At 47.8% G+C, this 25,209-nt stretch overlaps 1 protein-coding gene across 3 annotated transcripts; it reads right to left on the bottom strand.

The window, feature by feature from the left end:
• Positions 1-995: 995 nt before the first annotated feature.
• LOC137153205 (protein Wnt-11b-like) lies at positions 996-18,385 on the bottom strand. 3 transcript variants are annotated; one of them, XM_067548330.1, is made up of 5 exons: positions 18,225-18,385; positions 13,354-13,589; positions 11,845-12,122; positions 10,697-10,989; positions 996-1,166 (listed from the first exon to the last, which is right to left on the bottom strand). In XM_067548330.1, the coding sequence occupies exons 2-5, from the start codon at positions 13,580-13,582 to the stop codon at positions 1,007-1,009; spliced, it is 960 nt and encodes a 319-aa protein (XP_067404431.1). In that variant the 5' UTR covers positions 13,583-13,589; positions 18,225-18,385; the 3' UTR covers positions 996-1,006. The 3 variants fall into 3 exon arrangements, with proteins under 3 accessions (XP_067404431.1, XP_067404430.1, XP_067404432.1); XM_067548329.1 differs by lacking the exon at positions 996-1,166 and adding an exon at positions 5,824-9,563; XM_067548331.1 differs by lacking the exon at positions 996-1,166 and adding an exon at positions 5,824-9,563 and having other exon boundaries at positions 12,004-12,122.
• Positions 18,386-25,209: the final 6,824 nt, after the last annotated feature.

Genomic DNA, 25,209 nt, shown 5'->3' with positions numbered 1-25,209 from the left:
CAGTTTACCTGCTGATGCTGCCGCAGGGGGCTCACTAGAGGATTTTGCTGTACTGAATTATTAATAAGTAGCTCATGATCTAAATCAGACACAGACAATTCAGTACAGACATGGATTCAGCTCTGGAAAGGTGTAGATTTTCTTAAAAGTAATAATTTTTTTTAAAATTTCTGTAGCCGGTCATCCAGATAAATCCCTAACCTCTTTACTAATGAATTAGACACTCTCTATTTAATCATTTTACCCACTGCATAAATGCAGACAGCTCTGGAGGGGAACACATCAGTAGTAAACACCACAAAAGAGACTAGGAGATGAAGAGAAGGAGAATCCTATATCCAATTGAACCTGCAGGGGGAGGATTAAGGAGACAGAATCTAATTAGAGATTTGGAATGTGGCTTTTCACCCAGTTTCTCTTCTCAGAAAGGCAGCACCCCTAGCAGTACAGCACATTGATTAGTTAAGAGTGGAGAGTATCTCCTATTAAACCAATCCCAATTACTTCTAAAAATGGGATTTCAGCAAGGAAGTCCTTTTCTCTGACATGCAGCTCTCCAAGTGATAGCAGCAGAAGGACTTGTAATGTAGATTGAGTCCTCCAACATTTTAACCATTGTGTCACCTAAACTTGTTCAAAGCAGGATTAGACAGCATAGCAATTAGAATAGCAGGAGCTGGTCTGCAACTTCGCTCCCGCTGCCTGGTGAAGCTAACTGCTGGCAGCACTAGTGGGAAATGTTAGGAAAAGGGTCTAGTGTAGACAGCCCATGATACAGGCTCTTCCTTCCCAGACTGCTAGGTTCTCATGATATGTTAGCAGGATCAGAGAGATCTGCACATGGTAGTTGGCCCCAAGCCTCAGAGAGTGGCTGGCATGATCCAGTTTCCTGGCAATAACGTGAACTAAGCTAGTCTTGACCAGCACAGACCCAATCTCTAGCTAGTTTTATTTTTCTACCAAAACCCTACCAATTGCTGCACACTTTTCCCAATGCTTCACACTGTCAGGAATCTTCAGCAGAGAGAGGGGATGGGGCAACAAAGCAAAGAAAGGGTGAAAGCAGCACTCTACTGAACAGCAGAGTCCTAGTCAACAAGGTAGAGAGAGGAGGAGAGGAACTGGAGGCAGAGCACTGAGGAGGAAAGCTTCTTCCATGGGAGGAGCTGCTCACAAAGTGCAGGAAAGAATGAGATTCTTTTAGTTGCTCAGTTGTACCTGTAGGCACCTAGAAGCAACATCAGCTGGTATGTTGGTTTGTTATAAATCACACCACTGTTGGGGACCAAGTTGGTTCATTTAAGTGAGAAAAGACAGCCCTGGAAATAATTTGATGGAGAAAGTGTTTTAATTTAAATTGATGGGATCAATTAATAGGACATTTTCAGACAATCCTGCCCCAACCACAGAGGTGGGATCAGCAGCCCTAAAGCCTCTCACTAGCTCTTAGTCCATTTGGGCCACTGATCTAGGGGTCACCTTTCCACACACAAGTCCTCTGTTTAATCATTATACTTGGGCACGCCCCTTGAGTCATCACATCTGTAAGTGACAAGTCAGGATGGCTACAAGTGCATGGGCAGCTTCAGACTTCCACTTCCTTCTTCATTCTGTCCAGTCTCTTTAATCCTAGCCCCATCCCCACAAAACACTTGCAAATACAGCATCATTCTGCAGTTGCATCACCATCTGATCCTTGTATATCTTATAACCTTAGATAGGTCAGGCCAGCTCACCACATGGACAGGAGTCTTCCAAGGAGTATGTAAGTGATACTCTTCCTAGTATTGCCCAGTCAGTACTGAACCCATTCCCCACCCTGATGCTGGAGCAACATGCTGTTGAAGGTGCCAGTTTTCAGAGGAGACATCACACCAAGGCCCTGATCACTCATAGCACTTTCTGAGAAGTCAGCATGCTAAACCCAGGGTCCCAGCTGAATTCCAACAGCCAGCAATTCTAGCTCCCTAAATACCTCCTGCGTTTTCAGTTGGATAAAGAATTCTACTTCACTTCCTGTCCTAAGCAGCTGGGTACTGATGCTGTTAAATGGCTACCATGCTCCACAGGGTGGCTGCTTCCCAGCAATCAGGTCAGTGAGCCTTGCATATCTTAAGCCTACCTCACAGGAGGAGTGGATGAGGCTAAAATAAATAATAAATCCTCAGATCCCATGGCATAGAACCCTAACATGGAGTGCACACAAAACCCCAGGCATGAGGGAGAGGGTGGTGGGGAGTTGCAGGGAGCCCTTGAAATAGAGGAGGATGGGACAGTGGTCAGTAGGGAGTTTGTGGGATGGACTGAAGGAGCATACAATGAGCTCAGCCTACAGAAGCTATGAATTGTGAAACAACCCCCACCACTCAGTTAATAAACAGATTCAGATTATCCCAATCCAGCTGCAGTGGAACCTCAGTGGGATAACAAGAAGAGACAGCAAGCAGCAGGAATCAATGTCTTGTAGAGAGCTAGCCAGAGTTTGTCTCCCTCCCGCTTGAGGGTTTGGGCAGGGAGTTGCTCTTTCCTTTCTCATAGGGTCATTTCAGTTTTCCTGGCTAATACAGCTCCTCTAGCCTATTAGAGTTCTAAGTGCTAAGGATAGCTCAGTAATGAGGACCCTGTCATTTTATTGTCCTGGATCAGCTAAAACAGGGAGGTATGTGTTTTGTATTAACAAGACCCAAGCCCTTAATTTCTTCCACCTGGAAGGGCAGAACTCTTCTCTCTCCCTTCCCCCAATGAGGAAGCCTCAGCTGTTCTCAATTAGGGAGGATTTCCAGGCCTGTGAAACAACTCCTCCCAAAAAAGATTACCTCTGCATGGTAGGAGCAAACCTTACCTCTGCCTGTCAGTAAAGCCAGGGACCCTCCCAGGAAACGTTTATGGAGTGGATGTCACTATGGACGTCTTGTTTAAAAACAAGTGCAGTCTGAACAAAGCAGCTTGACAGAAACTGCACTGGAGATGCAATTGTTGGCATGTGACAGCTGAGTTAGAGACAATACAGCATATTTCTCTAAGGAGTTAAACAAAAATGTGGGCAGGGTTGACAGTGGTTAGATGCCCCCACTCCCTGCAGAGTTGAAGTCTTTGGAAGGAGGGTAAGGGGCCCTGTTCAATGCAGAAACAAGAAAGAGAAGATGTAGGCCACTCTCACCTTTACTATCGCTTGCTATGCTGCATCTGCTACCTGGGATTTGCCTGTTCCTGCAAGAGTAAAGCCCTTGACCAGAATTAAAGGAAACCCAGTGAAGTGCCTGTTCTCTTATCAGACTCAGTAACTGCTCACCAGATCTGCCCTTCTCTCTTTGAAGTGGTGCTTTCTGGCTAATTGCAAACAGGCTGATAGTCAGGCATAGACCCCCGACCTCAGCACCCCTCCCTTTTGCATTGTGTGTGACCAGCTTTATTGTAGATTATCTGGGGTGGGGTTGAACAGGCCTAGAGGAGCAGTATCAACATTAGTCAAATGGATCCTACATCGAGGTGAAAGGAAATAATGGGAGGCTAAGACTATGTCCCCTTTGAGTCAGAGGAGACCTTGTCCACAGTGAACAAGTGGGTTATCCCAACAGGTGTGGGCAGGTTCCTGCCTATGCTGTTGAATTATAAGGAACCCAGGCACTTCCCGTATTGTGAGATAATCGGTCCTGTTTTCATGTGCTGCTCTTGTAGATTCAGAGTGAGTTTGATTTACAGTGACAAGATGGATGAGCTAATATATTTTATTGGACCAACTTCTGCTGGTGAGAGAGACAAGCTTTTGAACTACAGAGTCCTTCTTCGGGTCTCTTTATTAGATTTACAGAGACACTTTCAGCAAGGGTGGCCAAAGTATGGGCTGCAGGCGTCCTGCATCTGCCTCCATATTCTACAGGTAACAGCATGCAGCCTGGTTGCTTGGATAGTGACTGAGCATTGCCTAGTGGGACATGTCTTTGCAGGCTGCCCCTTCATATTAAATAATGAATATAGTATGCAGAAGCAAAAATGGTTCTCCTGCACATATATATAATCTTTCACCAAGCCCTTGCTCAAACTATGATAAGCCTCCAGCTGCAGGAGTAAACAAATAGCTACAATCTGCTCTATTTCATGCAAATTAGGGGCCACTTAAAAGATTTCTGGGAAGATGAGAATTCCCCCCCTCCCCCAACCTGAATTCTCCAGCTCTGTCAGATTGCTATCAGTGCAGTATGGTGTGGGAGCCGGAGATCCACTACTACTCAGGTCCTTTAGCCATTCCCCTATTGAGGAAGAGGGATAAGGCACAGCCCTGAGGCTGCAGTGGTAGCTGAATAGCTGCCTTTGGTTGGAAAAGGAGGTTTCCTTTCCTTCCAGCCCCCTGTGGAGCTCCCCAAGCCAAGCCCCTGTAATCTGGTTTAATGCAGCAGAGAGACATGCCTCCCAGTGAACTGAGCAGCAAGTGAAAGTTGTTAACATAACCAACATTCAGTACCTTGCAAAGAGACTTCCTCTGAAGTTATAGACTGGGGGGGTACAATCTGCTGACTCGTCACTCCCTACTCCATCCTCAAACTGGCCTTGCAGGCAGTTTGTTGAGGTATGCATATAAGAAAAGAGCTATTATTTAGGGATCTACAGATAAGACCACTTCTCATCTCTTTCACAGCAAAAAGCCAATTAAAAAAAAAAGCCCATCTCAGAAATAGTGTCTGGGATGCTGCACATACTAAACATGAATGGAACCAAACTGGGCCCAGTGCCCAGAAAACGAGCCACACAGCAAAAAAAAAAAAAAAAAAAAAAAAGTGATTCAGTGTGGATGGGAGAAAGGGAAGTCACAGTGATCAGAAATGCATGAACTTCAATTCATGATTTGATTGTTTGTCCTTCATGTTTTTAAAATGTACCTGGTATTGCAGGTGGCATGGCATGACTGCAGCAGTCTCCAGCTGTCCAGTCAGCTGAGACAGCATCTCAGTGGATGTTATTTCTCCTGGTGTTCCAGTTGTTGATTGTTTCCTTGCTAACATAAGTCATTTGCACAGCATAACTATTCACCAAGCCCTTGCCCCTGGCATGACATGCCTCTAGCCAGAGCACTAAATAAATAGCCCACATGTACTATGGCCACGAGCAGGTTGCTGTCATGTGCTTGAACATGGTTGCATTTTTCTCTAAATGCTTTGTTCCTATTGCTAAAATAAAAATACTTTTGATTTAATGATCTCTCATCACAGTCTCCTGAAGGGAAGACGTGCAGGTGCTGAACGTAGCTGCACCTGTCATGTTAGCACAGTGGTTATGCAGGGTACAGTAGCCTATAGCTCATTCAGAATTGCAGAATTCCACCGCAGGAGGGGTAAAACCTGAGGCCCAACACCTGAAGAGAGTGTCATACACACTGGAAGGGAGTACACTCTGAGAGAGCCACAAAGGGGACAGGTGTCGCTAACCCTGTAATTACAATAGGGGACTGAGATCAGGAATGGATTCCCGCCCTGCTACAGATGTTCCTCAACTTATGCCCAGCCCCAAAGATGCGTGTTTGTTTGTCTACTGGCAGCCTTCCCAAGGCCATTTCACCAGCTGCCCCTTTCACCTATTTTTGGAACAGAAGAAGTCTTTCCAGGCTGAGAACCCCTCCTGTATTTTACTCATCTGTGTTGACTCATAAGTATCACTTAGCTGAAGATCACCACAGGGACAATCCCTCTATTTGCATGACCTTAGCAGGTGTCATGATGCTGCTGTCCACCCCAGAAGCGATGGGATAAAGAAGAACAGAGAGGGAGGGGTTTTCCTGGCCCTGGTCCACAAAGCTAAGTCCCAGTTTTAGGCTCCATTGTGATCCACAAAACTCCTGCGTAACCCTAGAGCACCCAATTTCTGTCTCTGGGCATGCCTACTGCTGTCTCATTCTAGGCATCCAGAGACCTATTTCTTGCCCGACTTCCAGAATGATTCATGAACTGAGGGAAGAGAGGTGTTCAATTGCCTCAGTCAGACCCAAGCTGGTAGGTGTGCTCAGAGGCTGCCTACCAGATCGAGTCCCATTCAAAATCTGGCCAGAGGAGGTGGTGGGAGTGCCAATGCCCACTTCATAACTTTTAGCCCAGTGGTTAGAGCGTTCACCTGGGCTTTAAGAGACAAATCTACCCTCTCCACCAGCGGTGGAGAAAAGATTTGACCAGGGGTCTCCCATGAGGCTCAGGCGAGTGCTCTAACCACAAGCTATGGGATACTGTGATGTGGGGCACCCTCTCTCTTGTTGAAACAGTTCCATTATGGATATATAATGAGTCATTGGATCAGGGGGAATGGATGCCAGATCTCCCACCTCCTGGGTGGGTGCCCTAACTATTGGGCTGCAAGCTCATGCTCACTCTCTCAATTTCATCCCATGACTCCTACTTACATTCCCTTGAACCACTCTACGTCAGTCCTCTTTGTCTTTAGTGTTTGCATTCCATACAGACTTATGTTCCCCCCACATAAGAGTTTTAACCCTTTTAATTACTGCTCATTATTGAGTCCCTCCAACCCCCAATTACTGTTGTTCTTCTTGGAACTGTCCCCATTTGCCAATGTGTCTGGTGGCAAGAGGCCCAGAACTGAATGATGCATCCCAGGTGCAACCTCATCAGAGGCAGACAGAGGGGGATTATCCTCGGCCTCAGAAGAGTGATGCCTTTCCCTATTGAGCACAAAAGTTTGGCTTTTCTTGAGCTACTGGAGATTCAAATCTAGTGTGCTGTCTTCTGTGATTTCCTAGTCACATTTCTGGCATCACTACGAAGGCGCCAGGCCTTCTGAGCCTGCGACCAGCAAGCATAGCCAGACCTACCCTCCTTTATTCCAGCGAGGGGATGTTGGTGCTGCTTAATTACTATTAGTAACTTAAATGCCTCCACTGTGCACACTTCCAACCAGCAGACAGCATCTCCATGCCAGGCATACCATAACCTGCAAATGCAGGTATAGTGTTAATGAAATCTGTGGATGCTAAATATTATGAAAGTGGGAGGAGCTATGAACCCCAATGAGCATGGCAAAGGGGATGCTCTCTCTGACCAACAGGTCTGGAAGCTCCCTTTTCCTTGTAAATAAAATTCTGGGAGGAGAACAAACACCCCACAAGCATGAGCTCCAGCTTTGAGTTTTTGTTTAAAAATAGAAAGTTAACTTTCTGAACCTCAGGCTGTGAAGAAATCCTACGTAGGGCCTAAGCATAGCTGATGCAGAGATATCTGCCTGTGGGTGCAGATTGTCTGAAACAATAGTTGTTGAGATGAAATCTAATGATATGCATTTCATTGTAAACACTTAGCTATTTCACCTCTGATCATTTTAACTTCTAGCACATGTGCTTATCTCAAACTACATCCAGATTACTGCTGAGAACTGGGAGATGCAGCTATTCATTGTCAATACAAAACCTGCAGCACATTAAAACATAGAGACTGGGTACAATAAAGTGTTATAACAGATTCCATGACAGGGAGAGTGAAGCAATAGGATTATTCATTTACATATTTAATTCAATTAAAAACTCCATAATTTAAAGAATAAAATGCATCAGCAGCTGTCACAGAATCCCCAAGGCTTCAAAAGTCTTACCCTAGAATTTTTATTACGTTTACAAGTGTACCCCACTCTACAGATGTCCTGAGCATATTGCCTTTTAGAAAAGAGAAAAATTCTTCCCCTTACAGTCAGAGGAAGAGGAATCTGTGAAAGCTGCAGCTGGTGTCTCTCTGCTTTCATCTCGGCTTTGATGCGTGTTCTGAGGGAACTGAGGCTGTTGGCAGCACTAGCTGGAGTGTGACCCACAGACAACAGGGGGAGGAGACAGAAAGTCAGTTTCACTCTTGTTCACCTCTCCTACAGCTGCCAGTTTTCCCCAAGGTCAGTTTGACCCATGATTTATAATGATCAAAACCAACTCATGATTCATTTTCTCAGAATCAAACGCTCTATGAATAAATCCCAGAAGTGTGGGTGCTTTGCTGGTAGATTAGATTTGCAGAGACCCAGAGAAATGCTCCAAAGCTTGTTATGTACACGTAGGGAAACCTGTTTCTGGCTACAACAACCAATGCAATATGGAATTAATACTAGAGGAGATACAGGGGAAGGGGAACAAAGCACCTTCAAATGGAAATAAACATCCTTTCCCTTTAAACTCTGGAGCCACCTCTGCAATTTCATCTTCTGAGGATGCAGGATGTCTGCTTTGCAGTCCCTGACACTGGAACATTTTTATTTAAAGGCACCAAATAAATAAGCAGAAATAAAAAAATTCATTCTCATCTCCAAATCCTACAAAGGGAACTTAGAGCCAATGTAGTCACTGTCAACACTTGTGAGTGAGCCTTGGCTCAGAGACAGGCAAGCAGACAGACTGCCACCTTGGTGTTTGGTGTGGAGGAGCAAGGGAGGAGGGGAGAAAAGAATGTGCAAATGAGAATGTGTCACTGCCGCCCAATTTACTGGTTTCTCCATATCAAAGGTATGAGCTCACGGGGCAGAAGTGGCAGGCCTGGCTCCTTACCCAGACCCCACTGGTTCATGCGGAAGTTCAAAGGCACTTTGCCATCCCACTATTTCCACCCATTTCCCCTTGGGACCTTTTCTTCATCTAGGTTTTTTATAGCATGCCCATCACCATGACATTAGAATGTCTCTCTCTCTCTCTGCTATGGAAGGACAGAGGACTGGATCTTACTGCTAGTGAAGAGGGTGGCAGAGATCTGTCTCCAGGAGCAATTAATTGGTCAGAGACCAACCTACACCCCAGAGCCTGATCCTAATGTTAGAAAGTGTGATGCTGCAGAAGACAATGAATTAGTATCTGTCTTGAAGTTGGAGCATCTGGTGCCCTTAGGCTGCCTTGCCACCCCAAAAGTGCATACCCATGATTTCCTCAGCATGCTTATTCAAGAGCAGCAGTTCTTTCTTCCCTGCATTCACTCTAATCTCTCCACACACCCTTTTCCATCCATCACTCCTGGCTTTCAGGTCACCTTCAGAAGCTTCTCACAAAGAGACAATGGCTGCTGGCAGCTCAGGGTCCCCATTCACCAGGAGAGAAAGAGATCCATGCATGCAGAGTGATAAATTATTTGTCCACAGCTGGAGATTGAGGGTTGGAACAAACCAGGTCAGCTCCAGAAAGCAGCTGTTTGTCTTGCTCTGGAAGGGGAGGGGCTAAAGACATTAGGTCTGGTCTTTTCCCCCCACAATTTGTGTTTTCCTGAATAATGCAACTATGTGGACTTCCACCATGGCCCCTTTTCTAGCCAAAGCTCACAGCTTCTCCTGTGATTAACATTAAATATCCAGCCATGCTCTGGAATGTCTCGGTGCAAAGATCCTTTAGTGCTTTCTCAGTGCATGGGCTGCTCCACGGCTTCCTGCATTACTTGCACACATATCTCTCCACTGTCCGCTGGCACTTCTTGCACCTCACATAGCAGCACCAATAGTACTTGCACTGGCACCTCTCCACCACGGTCTCAGTGTAAGCATTATAGCCACGCCCGCAGCACATCAGGTTGCAGCTATCACTGCCCACAGAGGTCTTGTTGCATTGCCTGCCAAAGTGGAAGTAGATGAGGGGATTCAGGGGTGTGATGGCACAGCTATGTTGAGATGCTAGTCATGACATAGGAGTTGAGATGGGTGTCAATCTAGGAAGGGACCTGCTGCTCAACCTCCAGGGAAAGACATACACAGGCACCAGAGAATAGTTTGGGAAGGGCTGTTTCTCCCCGAGGGACACTGGAATGATAAGCAATTTGTAGGGTGACCAGATGTCCTGATTTAATCCTGATACTCGGGGCTTTTTCTTATATTGGCACCTATTCCCCCCGTTTCAATTTTTCCCACTTGCGATGTGGTCACCCCTAGCAGTTTGATGCAGGAAGGACTTTGGAAGAGTTTAGACGGGAGGACTATTCTCCTCTTGTTATGGGTGTGTAATTCCCAATGGCTCATCAGGGTGGGGTGGGCAATTGCTTCTGACTCCACCCACTGAATAGCAGATTCATATGCCCTGCAGCCAGACTGGGCTGAGGAATGGACTAGTTGAATCTACTGGGCTGTCCATTGCCTTTACAGCTGTCTATCCCAAATATGTGGGCGCCTTCCATCCTGTACCCAGGGGAGATAAACAAGCTGCTAGAGTTTCATGGGAATCCCCGCAGTTGATGGGTCTTCCATCTAACTGCCAAATGCTTCCTCCCCACAAAACACTCAAGATTTAATATCAGCCCTAGTGGAACAGACAATCATAGGATGGGTGTAGCCCAATCTAGGCCCTGGGACACCCCTTGTAAGATAGCACCATATGAAAAGGGGCTTCTCTCCACCTTTTGCATCCTCTCTCCTCCCCCAAACTCTCCGCAAGTCTGCAGTGAGTTACATGATTATAAGGTTTGCCTGTGGTAGAGTTTGTGAGACAAGAGAGGGACTAGGGAGTTTATTAAAGCTGGTGTAGGGAGATTTCAGAGCCTCCTGCAATTATAGTCTCCCTATGCACTCACAATCAAGCTGGCAATGGGACATGGTGTGTGTGTGTGTATTGGAAAGATTACGTCATTCAGTCAAGAAGGGATTTATAAAGAGAAGGTTTCTAGGTTGGACTGTAGAGATAGAATGAGAGCCCCTTATATCAAAGGCAGACTTACAACACAGGGAAGCTACAGCATCTGTAACTGTTCCTTACCTGTCCTGAGTCCCCAGAGACCCCAGTTTTGGATTCTTTGTGCAGTAGTCTGGAGAACTGACTAGATAAACCAGCTCAGCCTCTCTCACTGGCCTGATGTCCAGTTCTTTGGGCACCAGCTGTTTTCTGGTGCCCATGTGCCGGTGGGTCACCTTGGTGGCTGCCAGGTACTTGGATTTGAGGTCAGTGGCTATTTCATTCAAATCTTGCAGCCCCTTCCAACAGGTCTTAACTGAGCAGGAGCCAGAAACACCATGGCATTTACACTTGGTCTCCAAGGAGTCAATCAATACCTGAAAAAAAAAAAAAGTCAGTAAGAAACCCAAGGCTGGGATTCATCCTTCCCTGCCACAGTCCACACATTCCAAGATCTCTGAAGAGCATCCACAGGAGGCTTCAGGATATGAGAAAGCATGGCCAGTCACTGGCACCTAGGAGGGCTTATCTCATTTATTACCTATGGGGGATGCTTTCATGTGTTGCCAAACATGAAGAGATCCTGCATCAAGACTAACAGGGAATCCCAGGGCTCACTTACTATGCTTTACTGTCTCTGTGATAAGAGGGTAGGCCTTGGGACAAATGCCACCCATAAGTTTGCAATGGGGTGTGAAGTTTCCCCTCATTAATTCAGAGTGTGCTGGGGGCAGTTCCCCATCTTGATCCAAGTAGCCTGGATAGATATATAAATCTGTAGTCTTTGCATGCCACCCCTCCATAGTATTAAGCAGGAGGGGTAGCTGCCATCTGCTGCATTTGTGCACATTAGGTGCCACCTGTGGGCTCCTGACAAATTGTCAGCAAGGCCATAGGTTGGGTGAGATTTGGTCACCACAGGTCTATTAGCTACCAGGAGTGGAGGTCTGCAGAGACAGACAGAAGAACATGCAGATTAGCTCCTGGGGTGAAACAGAATGGGTCGATGTACCCCTGGGAAGATATAAATAGCCAGCAATTATCTCAGTGGAGGTTAGCAAGACAGGGACTCTGCCATGCTTCTCTAAGGCATGTGAGGGGGTATCTGTCTCCCAACAGCCTGGCCTCCTCTGTGCAACTCAGCCAGAACATCCCAGTTATTTCTTAACCCTAGTTAAGGTGCCCTGGTTGTAGCAGACTTGCCAATTTTTGTGGGCAATGACCATACCAACCTGTCGGCCCACTGCATTGTTATGTAGATTCATAAGCCTGGTAGCTTGTCCCCCTGCCTTGCTGGACTTCATGGGACCATCAGCAAAGGCAGAACCCATCTGGAGGCCATAGCGGAGGTTGTCCCCACAGCCACCCCACCTGAAGTCAGGCCCAGGCACCTCAGATGGGACAGATCCACAGGAACAGATAGGTAGTTCCCCTGAAGCACAGGCCCGGGCGATGGAATGACTGACAGCAGCAGCAGCCAATGCATAGACAAACGCAGATTCCCTGGTTCCTATCAAGAAAAGGGAAGAATCCCAAAGAGTCTTGAATCCCAGAAACACCAACGTGACTCCTAGTGCCACAGAGCTTTCTTAATACAGAGAAAATCATCACATACAGTTCAGAATTATCCCCACCTCTAATTCCTTTGATGCTAACTAAGTTTCACAAAGATCTCAGCACAGTGATAGTGGCAGCACAACAGCAATCAGAGTTCAAGACCTGGAGTGGGGAGGCATGAAAGTATCTCCTTTTGGCTGACGCTCCAGGCTACACTGATACTGCTCACTCTGGAGCCTCACTAGCTCTCCTTCGTGAGAGCAGTGCTGTTTACAATTAGTACCTTGTTTTTCTACAGCTCTTTTCAACTGAGGATCTCAGAGCAGGCATGTACGTTCACGTGCACTCTCTCTCTCTCTCTCTCTCTCTAATGAAATCTCAGATTCTTCACAAAACTGATGTAGGTCAGCATTATTCTCCTCATTTAACAGAAAGGGAAAATGAAATACTGGGAGTGAGAGCAACTTACCTAAAGTCACACAGCAAAACAGCAGCAGCTCCAGAAACAGAATCCAGGATGATTTATTATTTCTGTTATGGTAGACCCTGCCCGCCCACCATTAGGATCAGAGCCCTATTGCATTAGGGAGACAGGGTCCTGTCAGTTCTTTCCAAAAAGGCTTTTAATACTGGTGCTAAAATAAAGCTACTTTTTTCCCCTCTAGCCAGTAATTCCTTTCACAGAAACAAGAATGCAAAATTCCTGCTACAAGTCAATTGCAACTGGGCAAAACTAGGTATAAGAAAAATATGCTTCCTTTGTGCCCCCTTCCATGTGCACCCCATTCTCGCTCTATTCTTTGTGTCATCTTTTTTTCATCCTGTTCTGTTCTTCACTTTCCCCTGGGATTAGCTCTCCCCTTCTTGTTCAGGGGTCTCTAGCAATTGTTCTTTTTTTGCCATGGAAGTTAATTTCAGTCACCCAAACAGAGAGCTGGCTTTGAGACTGCGCATCCTGCAGTCTCTTTTCATGCTCCAGGCCAGATTCTGATCTCGGTTACACTGGTGTAAATCCTGTATAGCTCTAGTGACTTCAAGATGGTATCTGACATCAGAATCCAGTCCTCTGACTACAATGGGACTTTTGCATGTGAAAGGACTGCAGGAAAATGAAAAACTATAGAGACTAGAAAGACAAGCAGAGTGTATAGAAAAGCCAGATGATAGGACAGAGCTTCTTTTACCTTTCACGAGGTCAGGGGTGAAGCTAGGTGCGTATTCAATGGAAGAGCAGTTCCACCTCATATCCGAGAATGTTTTCTGGCAGACTCCCTTGGTCTCTTTGGCTGCATGGACAATGCTATGCATGAGCTCCAGATTTCTTCGGCACAGCTGCAACTGGTCTGAGACAAGCCCATCCAAAATCTTACAGTGCTGGGTTTCGTTCCAGGCTACCCTGCTGCCATTCATCATAAGTCCTCTGTAATGAAAGAGGAATTACCATCAATGAGTGAGACAGAGGGGTAGAGAACTCATGCCAGCCTACTCTTGTTGTGACCAGAGATGTTACTGGGGGCTAGAGGAGGGGAGATGGGCTAGATAAAGCGTGTGTTGAGTATTGGTAATTGGATACTGGGCCTTTCACCTCTAGATCAGGAATCTGGCTCCAGTCCAAATCAGTGACAGCTGTTCAGTGGCCCCCCACATGAATAGAGGGGGTAGGTCTCAGGCCTGTTCCTCATGGGCAGGTATCAACATTATTAAAACAAATATAGCTGGTACTAATTGCATCCCTTTGTTGGCATCCTCAGGACACTGACCTGGACTGAACAGACCTGACAGCTGAACTCCCCGCTGGCCCTAGAGGCTCCCCCTCCAAATCAAGATTAAGGTACATTGTAATGAATGTGGGAAGCTGTTCCTGCTTCTGCCAATGCCGTGAAGTATCCTGGTGGCACTCCACCCTTAGTGGCATTGAATAGGGTAACTACTAAGGAATAAGTATGAACAGTGTGTGGCGTTTAAAACATACACATCTACAGCACACTTCTGTTACATAGCCACACAGGGCCTGATCTCCAGAGAGCATGAGCTGCCACAACTTCCATTGACTTAAAATGGCATTGTTGGTGCCCACTACTTCTGCAAATCAGACTATAAACCGCTACATACATGTGTATGTTGGATTTATCCCATATACACAAAGGGCCAAACTGGAGTCAATGCAGGTGCCCTCCCCCCACCCAAAGGCTAAATATGGCCCATTATTGCAACATGGGAACTCAGTGGATCTAAGCAATTATAAAGACCAGCTAACACTTGTTTCCGGAGGGCCAGATATCAGTTTGAGATGCCAGTAAAAAGCAAGACTGAAAATCCTTCCATGCTAGCCCCAAAGTGGGCTGTGTCTAGTTGGTCAGAAGGGGAAAGGGCTTGGAAGGGATGCTGTGTATTGGTTTAAAATCCAGCAGGGGAACACTGGCACACAGCTTGTGCAAGGTGCTGCCGCAGGTCCAGAAAGCAATAGCCATGGGGAAAAGCAGGGGAGTAGGACTGCACAGGTAGCAGAGGCCAGAGAAAGGGAGCCAGCTCAGCTTCTGAGCCCCCCTGTAAGGTGGCCAGAGCCTGCCCTGTCCCCAGCCGGTTTAGGCACCGCACCAGTTTAGGGAAGAGGGATTTTCCAGCTGAGCTGGAGAGTCCCGGGCAGGGCAGGGCAGGGCAGGACATCTCTCTGCTGCCGGGGGAGGGGTGCGTTGCAGCCTCATGCCCCCGCCCTTTCTGCGGGTCCGAGAAGCTACTCACAGCCACTGGATCGCTGTGGAGAGTCCCAGCTGCCAGAGCAGCGCCAGGGTCAGGCGCAGCGGGGCGGGGAAGCTGGAGCCCATCGCGGTGGCTGGCGGCGCGCAGCAATCAGCAGAGCGAGGCGGGTCCGGGTCCGGGCCAGCTCCGCTCTGCTCGCAGCCGGCACCCCCCGGCTCTTAAAGCGCCCGGGCGCGGCACCCCCCGGGGGGCCAGACAATGGGAGTTTCGGGTGCAATTCACACGGCGGCTCCGCTCCCGGCCGGACACGCGGGGCCGTTCGCAGCTTAGTGTCAAAGCCGCAACCCGCCCCTCCCCCCGGCAGGGCCGCCGAGCCCCCGCCCCAGGGCTCAGCCAGATGCCCCGCTCGGGGCGGGGGCCAGGCCGGGGGCCTGCAGTGGCCCGTAGTGAGGCAGCGAGAAAAGGGGGCAGCGGCGGGACAGGGTTTGCGCAGAGCCCGCGGGCACTGACCTAGCGGCTCAGGAGTTGGGAACATGGTGCCACGGGGGGGGGGGTCCCTTGGCTGTGCCCAGCACCAGCCGTCCTCTGCCGGGGGCGGGCCGCTCTCCTGCGGGCTGGCCGCGGCCGAGATCTCATCTCACCGGACTGAGCTCCGCGAGCCGGGAGTCCCTGCCCAACCCGGCCCTATTAACACCCGCCTCCGCATTCAAACAGTGCCAGACAAGTACTGCAGGCCGGCGCGTTCTCAGGGGGCGTCAATCCACTTCCCCAGGGAGCGGCGAGGCGCTGGCTGGCGGCGCCTTTGATGTGCGAACTGACTCGGGTTTATCTGCAGGTGAATGCAGGCAGCCAGCTGGGGGCGCTGTTCTTTTAGGAGCTCCCGACGGGCTCCTCACAAAGCCAAGGTAGCCCCGGCCCCGCAGGCGGCTCTGGGACACGCACACCCCGCACAGGCTGGGAGGAAAGGCCAGTAACGTGACGCTGCTGCTTCAAGCCCCCTTGGCTTTGCAAACCACGCGTGGGACTGACGAAGGGTTCGAACAGCCTCTTCCTGTTTAGTGCACACGCAGGAGAGTCGCCCAGTGGGGCCACTGCTTAGCATTTCCATAGCGCCCGGCATTTGCAAACAGTGCCCGAACATGAACGATTACTGGGCTGCCTGGAAGGAGGGATAATGAAGGATTGCAGATAGGAAGAGAAGGAGACAAGGTTAAATCACTGCTGCCAGTTTACATTGTATTCACATTCTGCGTGGTTTGCTCTACCTAGGATGGTTCTAAATTACATCTCCTAGAGGTGACAGATTAGAGGGGGAAGCTCTCTTTGCGTTAATTGGCTTGTGCCTTTGACAGCACGTTTTGACTCTTCAGTTTTTTGCCTTTACCCGGGCAGTCAGTTAGGGCCAGGTCCTCAGGCCCTTGAAATCATCTGAATCAATTTAAGTAGTTGAAATCAATAGGAGGTGGGAGCTGGGCCTTACTTCTCTAGTTTGTGTGGGACTTGGCTGAGAAAAACGATTGACAAACATAGAAAAGTGTGGATGTAAAACCCCTGAGATTGGCAGGGGAGTTCAGCTGCAGATGTAGGAGCTGAGTTGTTAATATTTATTGTTTGTACAGTGATAGGGACACACACACACTGTCTTTATCCTGAAATTACTGTTTACAGTCTAAACAAGATGCAAGCACTGAGGTTAAAACAGTAGAAGGGAAGGAAGAGTGAGGGTGACCATAACCAGCGTATCAGGTAACTATGTGCACAGCTTGATGAGTCTGAATCATTTAAAAGTGTGTTTTCACTCATAAATAAAGAATATCAACTCTCTCCACCTGTCCCTTAATTTAGCCGTAATTAATGGGTGCATTTCCTGAGGTAGAGCCCTGAGGGATTTGAAGGAGGAGAACCAGGAGGTCACTTTACAAATTAACTCAGGCAGGGTTGAAACTACTTGTAAATTTTTTTTAACCGATTGAAATTCAAATTGATGGTGTCTCTTTAAGGGATTTGGCAAAAGCCACAGTGTGAATGGGAACAGAACTCTGGCAGTTCCTAGCACTCAGCCCTGTGTTCTATTACTTTTATTGTTAAAAATCCAGTGTCCTCTTTTCTCTGAGTGTTTTATTCCAGTGCTGACTCAGTCATCATGGCTCTGGAATAAGTTTATAAATCATAGAAGTAGGAACAGCATTATTTATCATATCATTTAACATGTGGCAGTGGCAATAGGGCACAAAGTCAAACGTTGGCCCTTGTTGGTCTTTTGCTCTGTAGGATAAAATGATCCTGTACCCTTACATAAGTACTTTGCTTTATGCTTTCACCTCTGATACCTTCTTCTTTCATCTCCTTCTTTCCTCCTCCGACCCACTCTTTGTCACACTGTGGCCTGCCAGGTATTGTAAGTTTGCTCAATGGTGCGTTAGAGCATTACCACTCTACTGAATTCATGTGCTCATGCTTTAGGTGCAGTGCAAAGCACATGTCTGCAAATTAGCATCTTCAGCCACTCCAGTGGTATGTGACTTAGGCTTGGTATATCCTAAAGCTATTGAAACTGACCCCACTGCATGGTGTTGCAGTGAGTTTTGTACACTCTGTCTGGTAGTATGCTGAGTGTGCCACAGACTTGGAGGCAAGTGCTGTTGCACTAGCCTTCAGTACTTTCCCATAAACACTCACACGTTCCAGTGAAGTACAGCAGAATTCCTTTACTACAATTGCCAGAAGCAAACTCTGCAAATAGCTTTGTCACAATTGCTGTAATTGTTACTAACAAATAATGCACCAGCAGTTCCTAATCCCACCCCAAGCAGCAATCCAGTACAGGGAGCTTTGTGGCCATGTACCAGGGATATTAACTGCAGGAGGCAAACATGCCCTGGCCTGCAACCCACCCCCACCAGCCAGAATTCAGATCTCTCTTGTTTGGACCCATCCACAGAGCCTGTCCCTTTGCAGAGTGCTCTAGAGTCTCCACATGGTGCAGCAACTGCTGGCCTCTTTGCCTACAACAAGCTGCTTCTCAGCCTGACTCTCAAGATGCTCAGCCCTCTCTCTACAACCAACTTCCAGGCGGCCCACTGGGGATATCAGCTGGCAGCTCCTTCACGGAGCTGTGATCACGGACGTATACCTGGCACGGTTCACCCCCATCCCAAAGCCTGTCCCTTTTGTGGCATGAGGGAGACCCTGGTGCATATCTACCTGGAGTACGCCAGGTTGCAGCCCCTATTCTGGCTCCTCCAGAACCTCCTCCTGAGATTCTGGTGCTCTTCTCCCCACCCCTCCTCATCTACACGCACCCCATTCATGGCCCCACACAGTCGCACAACCTCCTCAACAACCTCCTCCTCACCTTGTCCAAGGCGGCCATCTACAACACCACGGAGAGGAGATTGGCTGAGAAGGTGCTCTACAACTGTGTGGCCTTCTTCTTTTCCTCCGGCTGATCACGTCTCTGATCAGAGTTCCTCTGGGCCTTGTCCTCTGACTCCTGGGCTACCTTCAAGGAGTAGTGGGCACTGTCTGGGGTTCTCTGCTCAGTGTCTCCTTCCGGTTCCCTCCGATTAGCCTTTTGACCTCCACACCTGTCCCTGTTTTTTCATTCGTTGTCCCCTGTAATTAGTTGAGTCCAGGTGCAGCCTCCTCTTAGGCTGGGGGAGGGGCTTTTAGCTGTGGGCAGGCTTGTGCCCACCCACATCCTGGTGCTCAAATAGTACCAACTCCCAGGCAACTGCCTCTGACCTGCTGTTCCTGCTCTCTCGAGCCTGGTTCCCACAGATATCTTCTTACCCTTCCCTTTCCTCTGTTGATTGATTAGATGCATTATGGTGCTGCCTATGGACCTATTGGGCTAGGCATTGTACAAACATAGGCTAAGAGTGCCTGCCCCAAAACATTCACAATCTGCATTTGGAAGTTGAACTGTGGGTTAGCACAGTGCCCAGTAACAAGCCAGCAGGTGCACTGCACTATTGTAATATGCCTCCTGAATTTTAAATCTCAATCCTAACAAATTTCTTTGGAAAACCAATGTATGAAACACAATATGATTATTGGAATGATTTGACAAAGTATAGTCACTGTGTGGGACAAAGCCTTTAAATGGAGCTAGAAGTAGCAGGAGACCAAGCCCTATTGGATTGCCTGGTAAATCTTTTGCATTCTTCCTAAAAGGAGATTTCTGGGTTAAGCAATGGGCACTTTATGGCACAACTTCTGATTGCAGACACGTATGCAGTGGCTGCAGCATAGAAACTCAGAGAATCTCTGTCAATGGGGACATGATCTGGCCTGTACACAGGACATATAGGGGATGGAAAATTTCCCCTTCAGCATCTTTTCATCATGGACACAATAACAAGGCAGGGACAGTGTGCAACAAACCAAAACCCTGGGCATATTTTGCATATTAAATAGAAGGAAATAGCTCAAAGGTGCAACTCATTGGCAATTATCAGAGCCAGTGTCACACCTTGAATGGATCATTATTCTGGGGGGAGCTATTGGGGCCCAACTTCTGCCTCCTTTTCTTTTTTTAGGCTGTTTATTTTTTGTTTGAAGGATGTTTTAAAAATACTCCTTTCCCCTCCTTGGATCTAGTGAGGACTAGAGACCTGGGCATCTCCTCCCCTCTGCTATGACCCCAGCCACCAGGGTACCTACAGTATAGCTCAATGGCAATACTCCCCCTTTCTCCCCCCCCCAGTTTAAACAGCAGGACTATCCAAATATATGAGTCAATTAAAAACATAGAGATCATCTCACTAAGGCTCACCAGCATGGAGAATCCAGCCCTATGAGAAAGGCAAAGACACCTGGGGCCAAATTACCACCAAAAGTACCAGCTCTGAGTGTTACCAATATAAGCAAGCTAAATCCCCACCTTAAAGGGGTAGAAAGAATGAGAGAAGCCCAAAGATCCCCTCTTTGGGTTTGGGGCTAAGAGTGGGGCTCCCCAGTGATTCCCCTCCTGAAACTCAGCACAGGCATTCCTCAGAAGCTGATTGAATGTGGGAAAGTCCTGCTAATGGCCTTTGACTTCTCAGTGTTACCTCCTTCCCTTTTCTTTTCCTGAAGACAAACCCTTTTCTCTACCTGTTTGACTTGTTTAGGGTATTAGGAGCTGCTAATAGGTTTCATAACTGTATGAGGATCAATCTGCAGCAGTTTAGTGTGATTAGGAGAGCTACCGGGGGATGTGTCAGACTGGCGGAAGAACTCTCAGCATGCTGCCAAACAAAAACATTTCCAATGTAATCCCATTAAAGCACCTTTCCAGAAGCTGCGTGAAGGCAAGGGGCTACAAAGCAGCTTCTGCCATCATTTTGGAATCCATAACACTGGCACATGATACATACACAAGCACTGAGAACAGACACACTCTGCACAATATACAGCCCTAAAACCGACTGATTGATTGAACTGCCTATATGCCCCTCACCAAAACATCTGCCCACAGCATGATATAACTTAGCATGATGCTGCATTTAGTCTCGCAGCAAAATGCAACCCTTTCCTTCTGGACTGGCCCATGCCAGTCATAAATAAAACCAGCAAGTATCCAGACAGGCAAATGCTTGACCAAAGCAATGTAGTGCAAGCTCTGATGGATTGAGTTCCAGAACTTGGCACCCCACATACCCTCCTGCCTCCAGTATCCCAAAGTTCACACTGAAAGAGTGACAGCTCAAGCACTTCAGGTGATCTGAGTCATAGCACTAGTGTATGGGGATCAGGGCAGATCCCACACCACAGTGGATCAGAAGCAGCATCTTGAACTGCACTGCTACAGTGATTGGGGCCCTGCTGAGCAATGTACACAACCGAGTAAAACCATGCATATAAAACCCAGGGAATTTAGCAAGACCAAAAATTTTTTAAAAAGAGGTGGGGAGACTATAAATGAAGGTATGTCTTCAAGGCAGAGTTAACTTGGGTTCTTATCCAGGTGCTGCCCCTAACCTCCACTTGTGCACACAAAAGACCCCTCACCCAAGTTTGGTGGTGTGTTCAAACCAGGTTAGCTGGCTGTAGGCTAGAGCTGAGGTGCCATTGTCACTCAAGCTGGTGGTCCACCCACTTTGCAGTGAAAATGCAGGCTAACCTACTTGAGGGCTGATAGTTCTCTGATGCCTCCCCACAGTTCCCTCAGCCCCATGTGCCCTGAAGGACAGGCAAATTATCCCACAATTCACTGAGAAGGAATTGTGGAGTGACTCAGTTTACTGCAGCACAAAGAACAATGGGATGTGCCTCTGTGTTCAGAAGTCCTGGCGACACACACGTTGAGTACAGCACCAGGGACTCGGGTGGGGCTTTGCAGTGTGGCTGCTCACACCCAGGCGAGGCTAACCCAACCCAGAGGCCAATCATGCAGGTTAACTGTGCAGTGACGACATTCCTTAAAGGATAGCAGTGACCGTGTTTAAAAATACCTATGATGCGAACAGTTTGAAAGTGTGCTTTAAAAGCTGGGAGGACTGAAGTGAGTAGATGTCATGCGGAGGGGGTGAATCCCCCTCCCTATCTTTCTGCCCCAGCTGTTGCACTTTGAATGAGCTGCTGGAAACCCTGTGAACAGGGAATTAGCATAATTGAGCCTCCAGCTTGAAGGGCAGGTATTGTTGGCATGCATATTTCATGGGAAGAACAAGGCCACAGCTGGCAAAAATTTTGCAATAGCAAAAATAGCGATGGATGGATGTGGCAGAAAGTGATGTCAACATTCTGACTGCCTCCAAAACCTTGTCTTCACTGCAAAAACAGTGTTTACTTGGGTTAAGAACACCTCTGAAAAGGCCTACAAGAGTCTTCCCCTCCAATAATTGGGGAGACAAAAAAAAGGAGATTCCTCTCGGCCAAATGGACCTCAACCACTAGTTAGATTGGTGTCTTTCTGCCGCGGAGGACGTGGTAACTCATGAATCTAGCGGGCAGTGCTGGCAAGCATCTTCCAAGGCTGAGATTTGATCTAGCAAGGTCTCTGAGGAAAAAAATATACTGTGGAGTGCAGTGGGAATATGCAGTGGAGAGGAGATCTCCCCAAAAGGTGCCCAATAGCAGTGTGTACATTTCATGCACATGCACTGGATCAGCCATCTTCCTTTTGGAAAGTCTGGGGACAGTTCTTACTATGTTCCATGGCTTCTTGCCTGATTTTCCAAACTACATGTCTGAAATGCCATGTGGATTCTATACTGGCTGCAGTGGATTTGTTTGATGCTGAGGGGAGAGATTCCCACTGGAACAGATGGGCTGTGATGGAGCCAGCAGCCTTTTGAAATCAAACCCTAATTTATTTTGGAAATATTCCCAGTTATAAGACCTTTGCCATGGGCTTTTCCACTCTTCCCCCTTGTTGTGTGATCACTGCTTTAAATAGAAGGGACTTTCCCTTTGCTGGCCATATTTAGATGGCTAGTTAACTCTCCCCCTGACCTCTCTTTGACTTGCCCTCATGTGAAATAAAATGATGATACAGCTTGAATTGCTGACCTTCTCGTTACTTCCCTGGGATGAAAAAGCATTTAGTGCTTTGTGTCTGAGCAATAGTCCATGAGGAATTTACCTACTGGGGAGGGGATGAGGTCAGTCCCAAATCCCAGAGGGAGATAAAAGGGTCTTAAAGAGAGAAAATCTGATACTGTATTATTGCTAGAATCAGCTGATTTCCATCCCATTAGCCTTCCTGCTCCTGGGCTCTCCCTGATTATTAGGTTTTGAACCATGGAGCTCTTCAGCAAACCCTAGTAAATTGTGGAATGACTTTTCAGCAGAGAGGGGGAGAAAAGACCAGGAGAGGTATGGGAGAGTAAAAGGGAGGAAAGCTGTTTCACAAGGTTGCCCGACAAAGGCACAGCTGGGATGTCGCTGCAGGGACCCCTTCATATGGAGACCAATGGACACCGTCCTGCATATGGATTTCTGCATCACTGTGGACCAGGAGGAGGAGGAGTCTGATCCAGCTCTGCACCTCAGAGCCGAGCACAAGACAGATCCAGTTTCCATTTACCATGTGTTCTCAGACAGAATATTGCCAGTATCTTGCTTTGGGGTTGAAGCTCGAAACAGAAGGCTGAGTGCTCCGTATCAGGGTGCGAATGGCCTTTTCACTTCCTGTGCAGTAGGGATTTGGAAAATCCTCCCTGAGCATCTCTAAGTTGGGGGGGCAGGAGTGGGAGGCGGGGATTTCCTGCTAGTGAAAGTAGGTTCATGTTGCACATTTGGAAGAGAAAGTAGTGCCATGCAGTGTGCTGGATCTGGCTGAAGGATTTGACCTGTCCTGTATAGCAGTGTGTACATTTCATGCACATGCACTGGATCAGAAGTGAGGGCTAAGCTGCCTATTTATTTTTTAAATCCATATGTTTTTCAGTGAAGCATCTGAACAAATGAAGTAGCAGTGGCCACCTTCTCCTGCCTTCCCTTCTCTACTTGCCTGGCTCCTCTCTAGTGGGAACACTACAAAACTAGCATCAGATACAACAGTGACATAAAGCGCTGTCTCAGCTACAGCAGGACAGATTCATTGCCATCCCTTGCTCCAGATGATGGCCAGGAAGAGAGAAGAAACAGAATGGGGAAGATAAAGAGAGAAGTCAGCTATTATGGCTGTGATTTTCAGGCTGGTATTGTCTCTGGTCTCCTGCTACTTACTGAGTAACCGAAGTCATTGACTTAGGTGGAGCTCCAGCACATACATCAGTGCAGCCTCTGCTCCTGCCAATCCTTTACTTCTGTTCTCATTTGTTCCATCAGTTCATCCTTTCTTCTCCCTCCACCACCTGGCTGTTTGGATCAAGATATAGCCCAATGGGAAAGGACCAGCCATTGGTTGCTCTTCCTTATGAAAGATTAAGGCATTGGCTATGTTGCCAATGGCTGTATGTGATTGCTGGCCACATTTTCCTGTTAGAGGGAGTGAAACCTTACTCAGCAATGTAGAAAAGTTCACCTATGAAGGAAGCCCTGATGTAAGGCCCTGGAAGGTAACAGTTGAGGGAAAGCTGTGAGCTGTCGCATCCCTGTGCATTTCCTAATCTGGACAGAACGAAGTGGAGTTCAGAGAGCCTGGTAATACTATAGTGCCTGGGTTGCCCTATTACTCTGGACACATTCCATGCACCTCAGCCTCTTCTACATGGCTAATTATCTTATATGTCACCCTCAGAAGGGCGGCAACTCCTCTTGCCTCTTCCAAGGCCATGAAATGTGCATGGTCTCATCTGTGATGAAATTCAGTGGCTGGTTTCAGATGAAACGCATGGATTTCCTGCTGCTAGGGGCTGTCTGCTGAGGTGCAACAAGGCCACGTAAGTGCCAATTGTGGAGGGCTTCATCAGTGAGGACACCTGTCACGAGGAAGTGGACTGAGAAGTACCAACAGCTCCCACATTAGCATGTTCGGTGTTAGGGAACAGGAGGAGTCTGTATGGATCTTCTTGGGCTGAGGGTGTTTAGGAACATCCTGAAGTTGTCTGCCAGGACCTGCACTTGGTGTTTGTATTGGTTGGAGCCTTATGCTGCAGGAAGGTGTTGGGGCCCTCTGGCGCCCTGTTCCTTTGCAGAAAGGCCAGGATAGTCAAACCCATTTCTCATCATAAAGCTCCCGTGGAGTTTCTCTGAGAACCACATAAACCAAGGAGCAGGCACAATACATGCTGCTGAGGGTGAGTCACCTGCCATTTAGAATCCTAAGTGCTACTTTCCTGGAGGCTTTGGGGAGTTTCCTTCCTGTCTCACCCTGATGAGACTCCTGCTCCCTCCCTGTGGATGCCAAGAATTCTTCTCACGCCTGCTTCTGAAGTGTTCAGTAGGGTCTGCAACCTCACACTTTGCCAGGAGCACAAAGAGCTCAGAGATATAGGGATGAGGTCATGGCTTCCCATGGCTCAGGAAGCCCATCACAGAGCCTGCTGGGAAGGTGCTGCTCTGTCATGTGTCTCTGAGTGGTAGCTGCTTTTGGGAGGCAAATGACAACGGCCCACATCTTTAAATAGAAGGGATGGTGTGAGGAGACTTTCGATTAATAAGGAATAACTGAGCTGGGTGGAGAACGCTGGGACTATTGCAAGCTGCTGTTGAGATAATTGTTTCCTGTTGTACATGTCCTGTTCTTTATGACGATGAGACTACCCCTCTCCACCACTGCCAGGAATTACGCCAAGGCTGCCTCAGGGCTCTGGTTCTCTGTGGGAGGTGGTTCCCTCTGGCTGAGCTCCTGGGATATACAAGCAGGACCCCACTGAGATTCTCCTGCTGTGCAGCACCTTCCTTCCCCTGCTGTCCCCTTATGCTGCCCCAGACTTTCCACATGATAAGGTTTCAACCATGCATTT

This window comes from Emydura macquarii, unplaced genomic scaffold (assembly GCF_026122565.2).
Source record: "Emydura macquarii macquarii isolate MOO-44397 ecotype Brisbane River unplaced genomic scaffold, CSIRO-AGI_Emac_v2 contig_1253, whole genome shotgun sequence".
Lineage (NCBI taxonomy): Eukaryota > Metazoa > Chordata > Testudines > Chelidae > Emydura > Emydura macquarii.
The sequence above is the reverse complement of the archived record's forward strand: the minus strand, read 5'-3'. Positions and strand labels throughout refer to the sequence as shown.

What these genes read in the sequence shown, in the direction of transcription:
- LOC137153205 (XM_067548329.1), bottom strand. Translation starts at nt 13,582, where the DNA reads ATGATGAATGGCAGCAGGGTAGCCTGGAACGAAACCCAGCACTGTAAG. An exon ending in ACAATGCAGTGGGCCGACAG is followed by an intron (nt 10,990 to 11,844) that starts GTTGGTATGGTC and finishes TTTTTTTTTCAG; the next exon opens with GTATTGATTGACTCCTTGGA. An exon ending in TCTCTGGGGACTCAGGACAG is followed by an intron (nt 9,564 to 10,696) that starts GTAAGGAACAGT and finishes CCACTTTGGCAG; the next exon opens with GCAATGCAACAAGACCTCTG.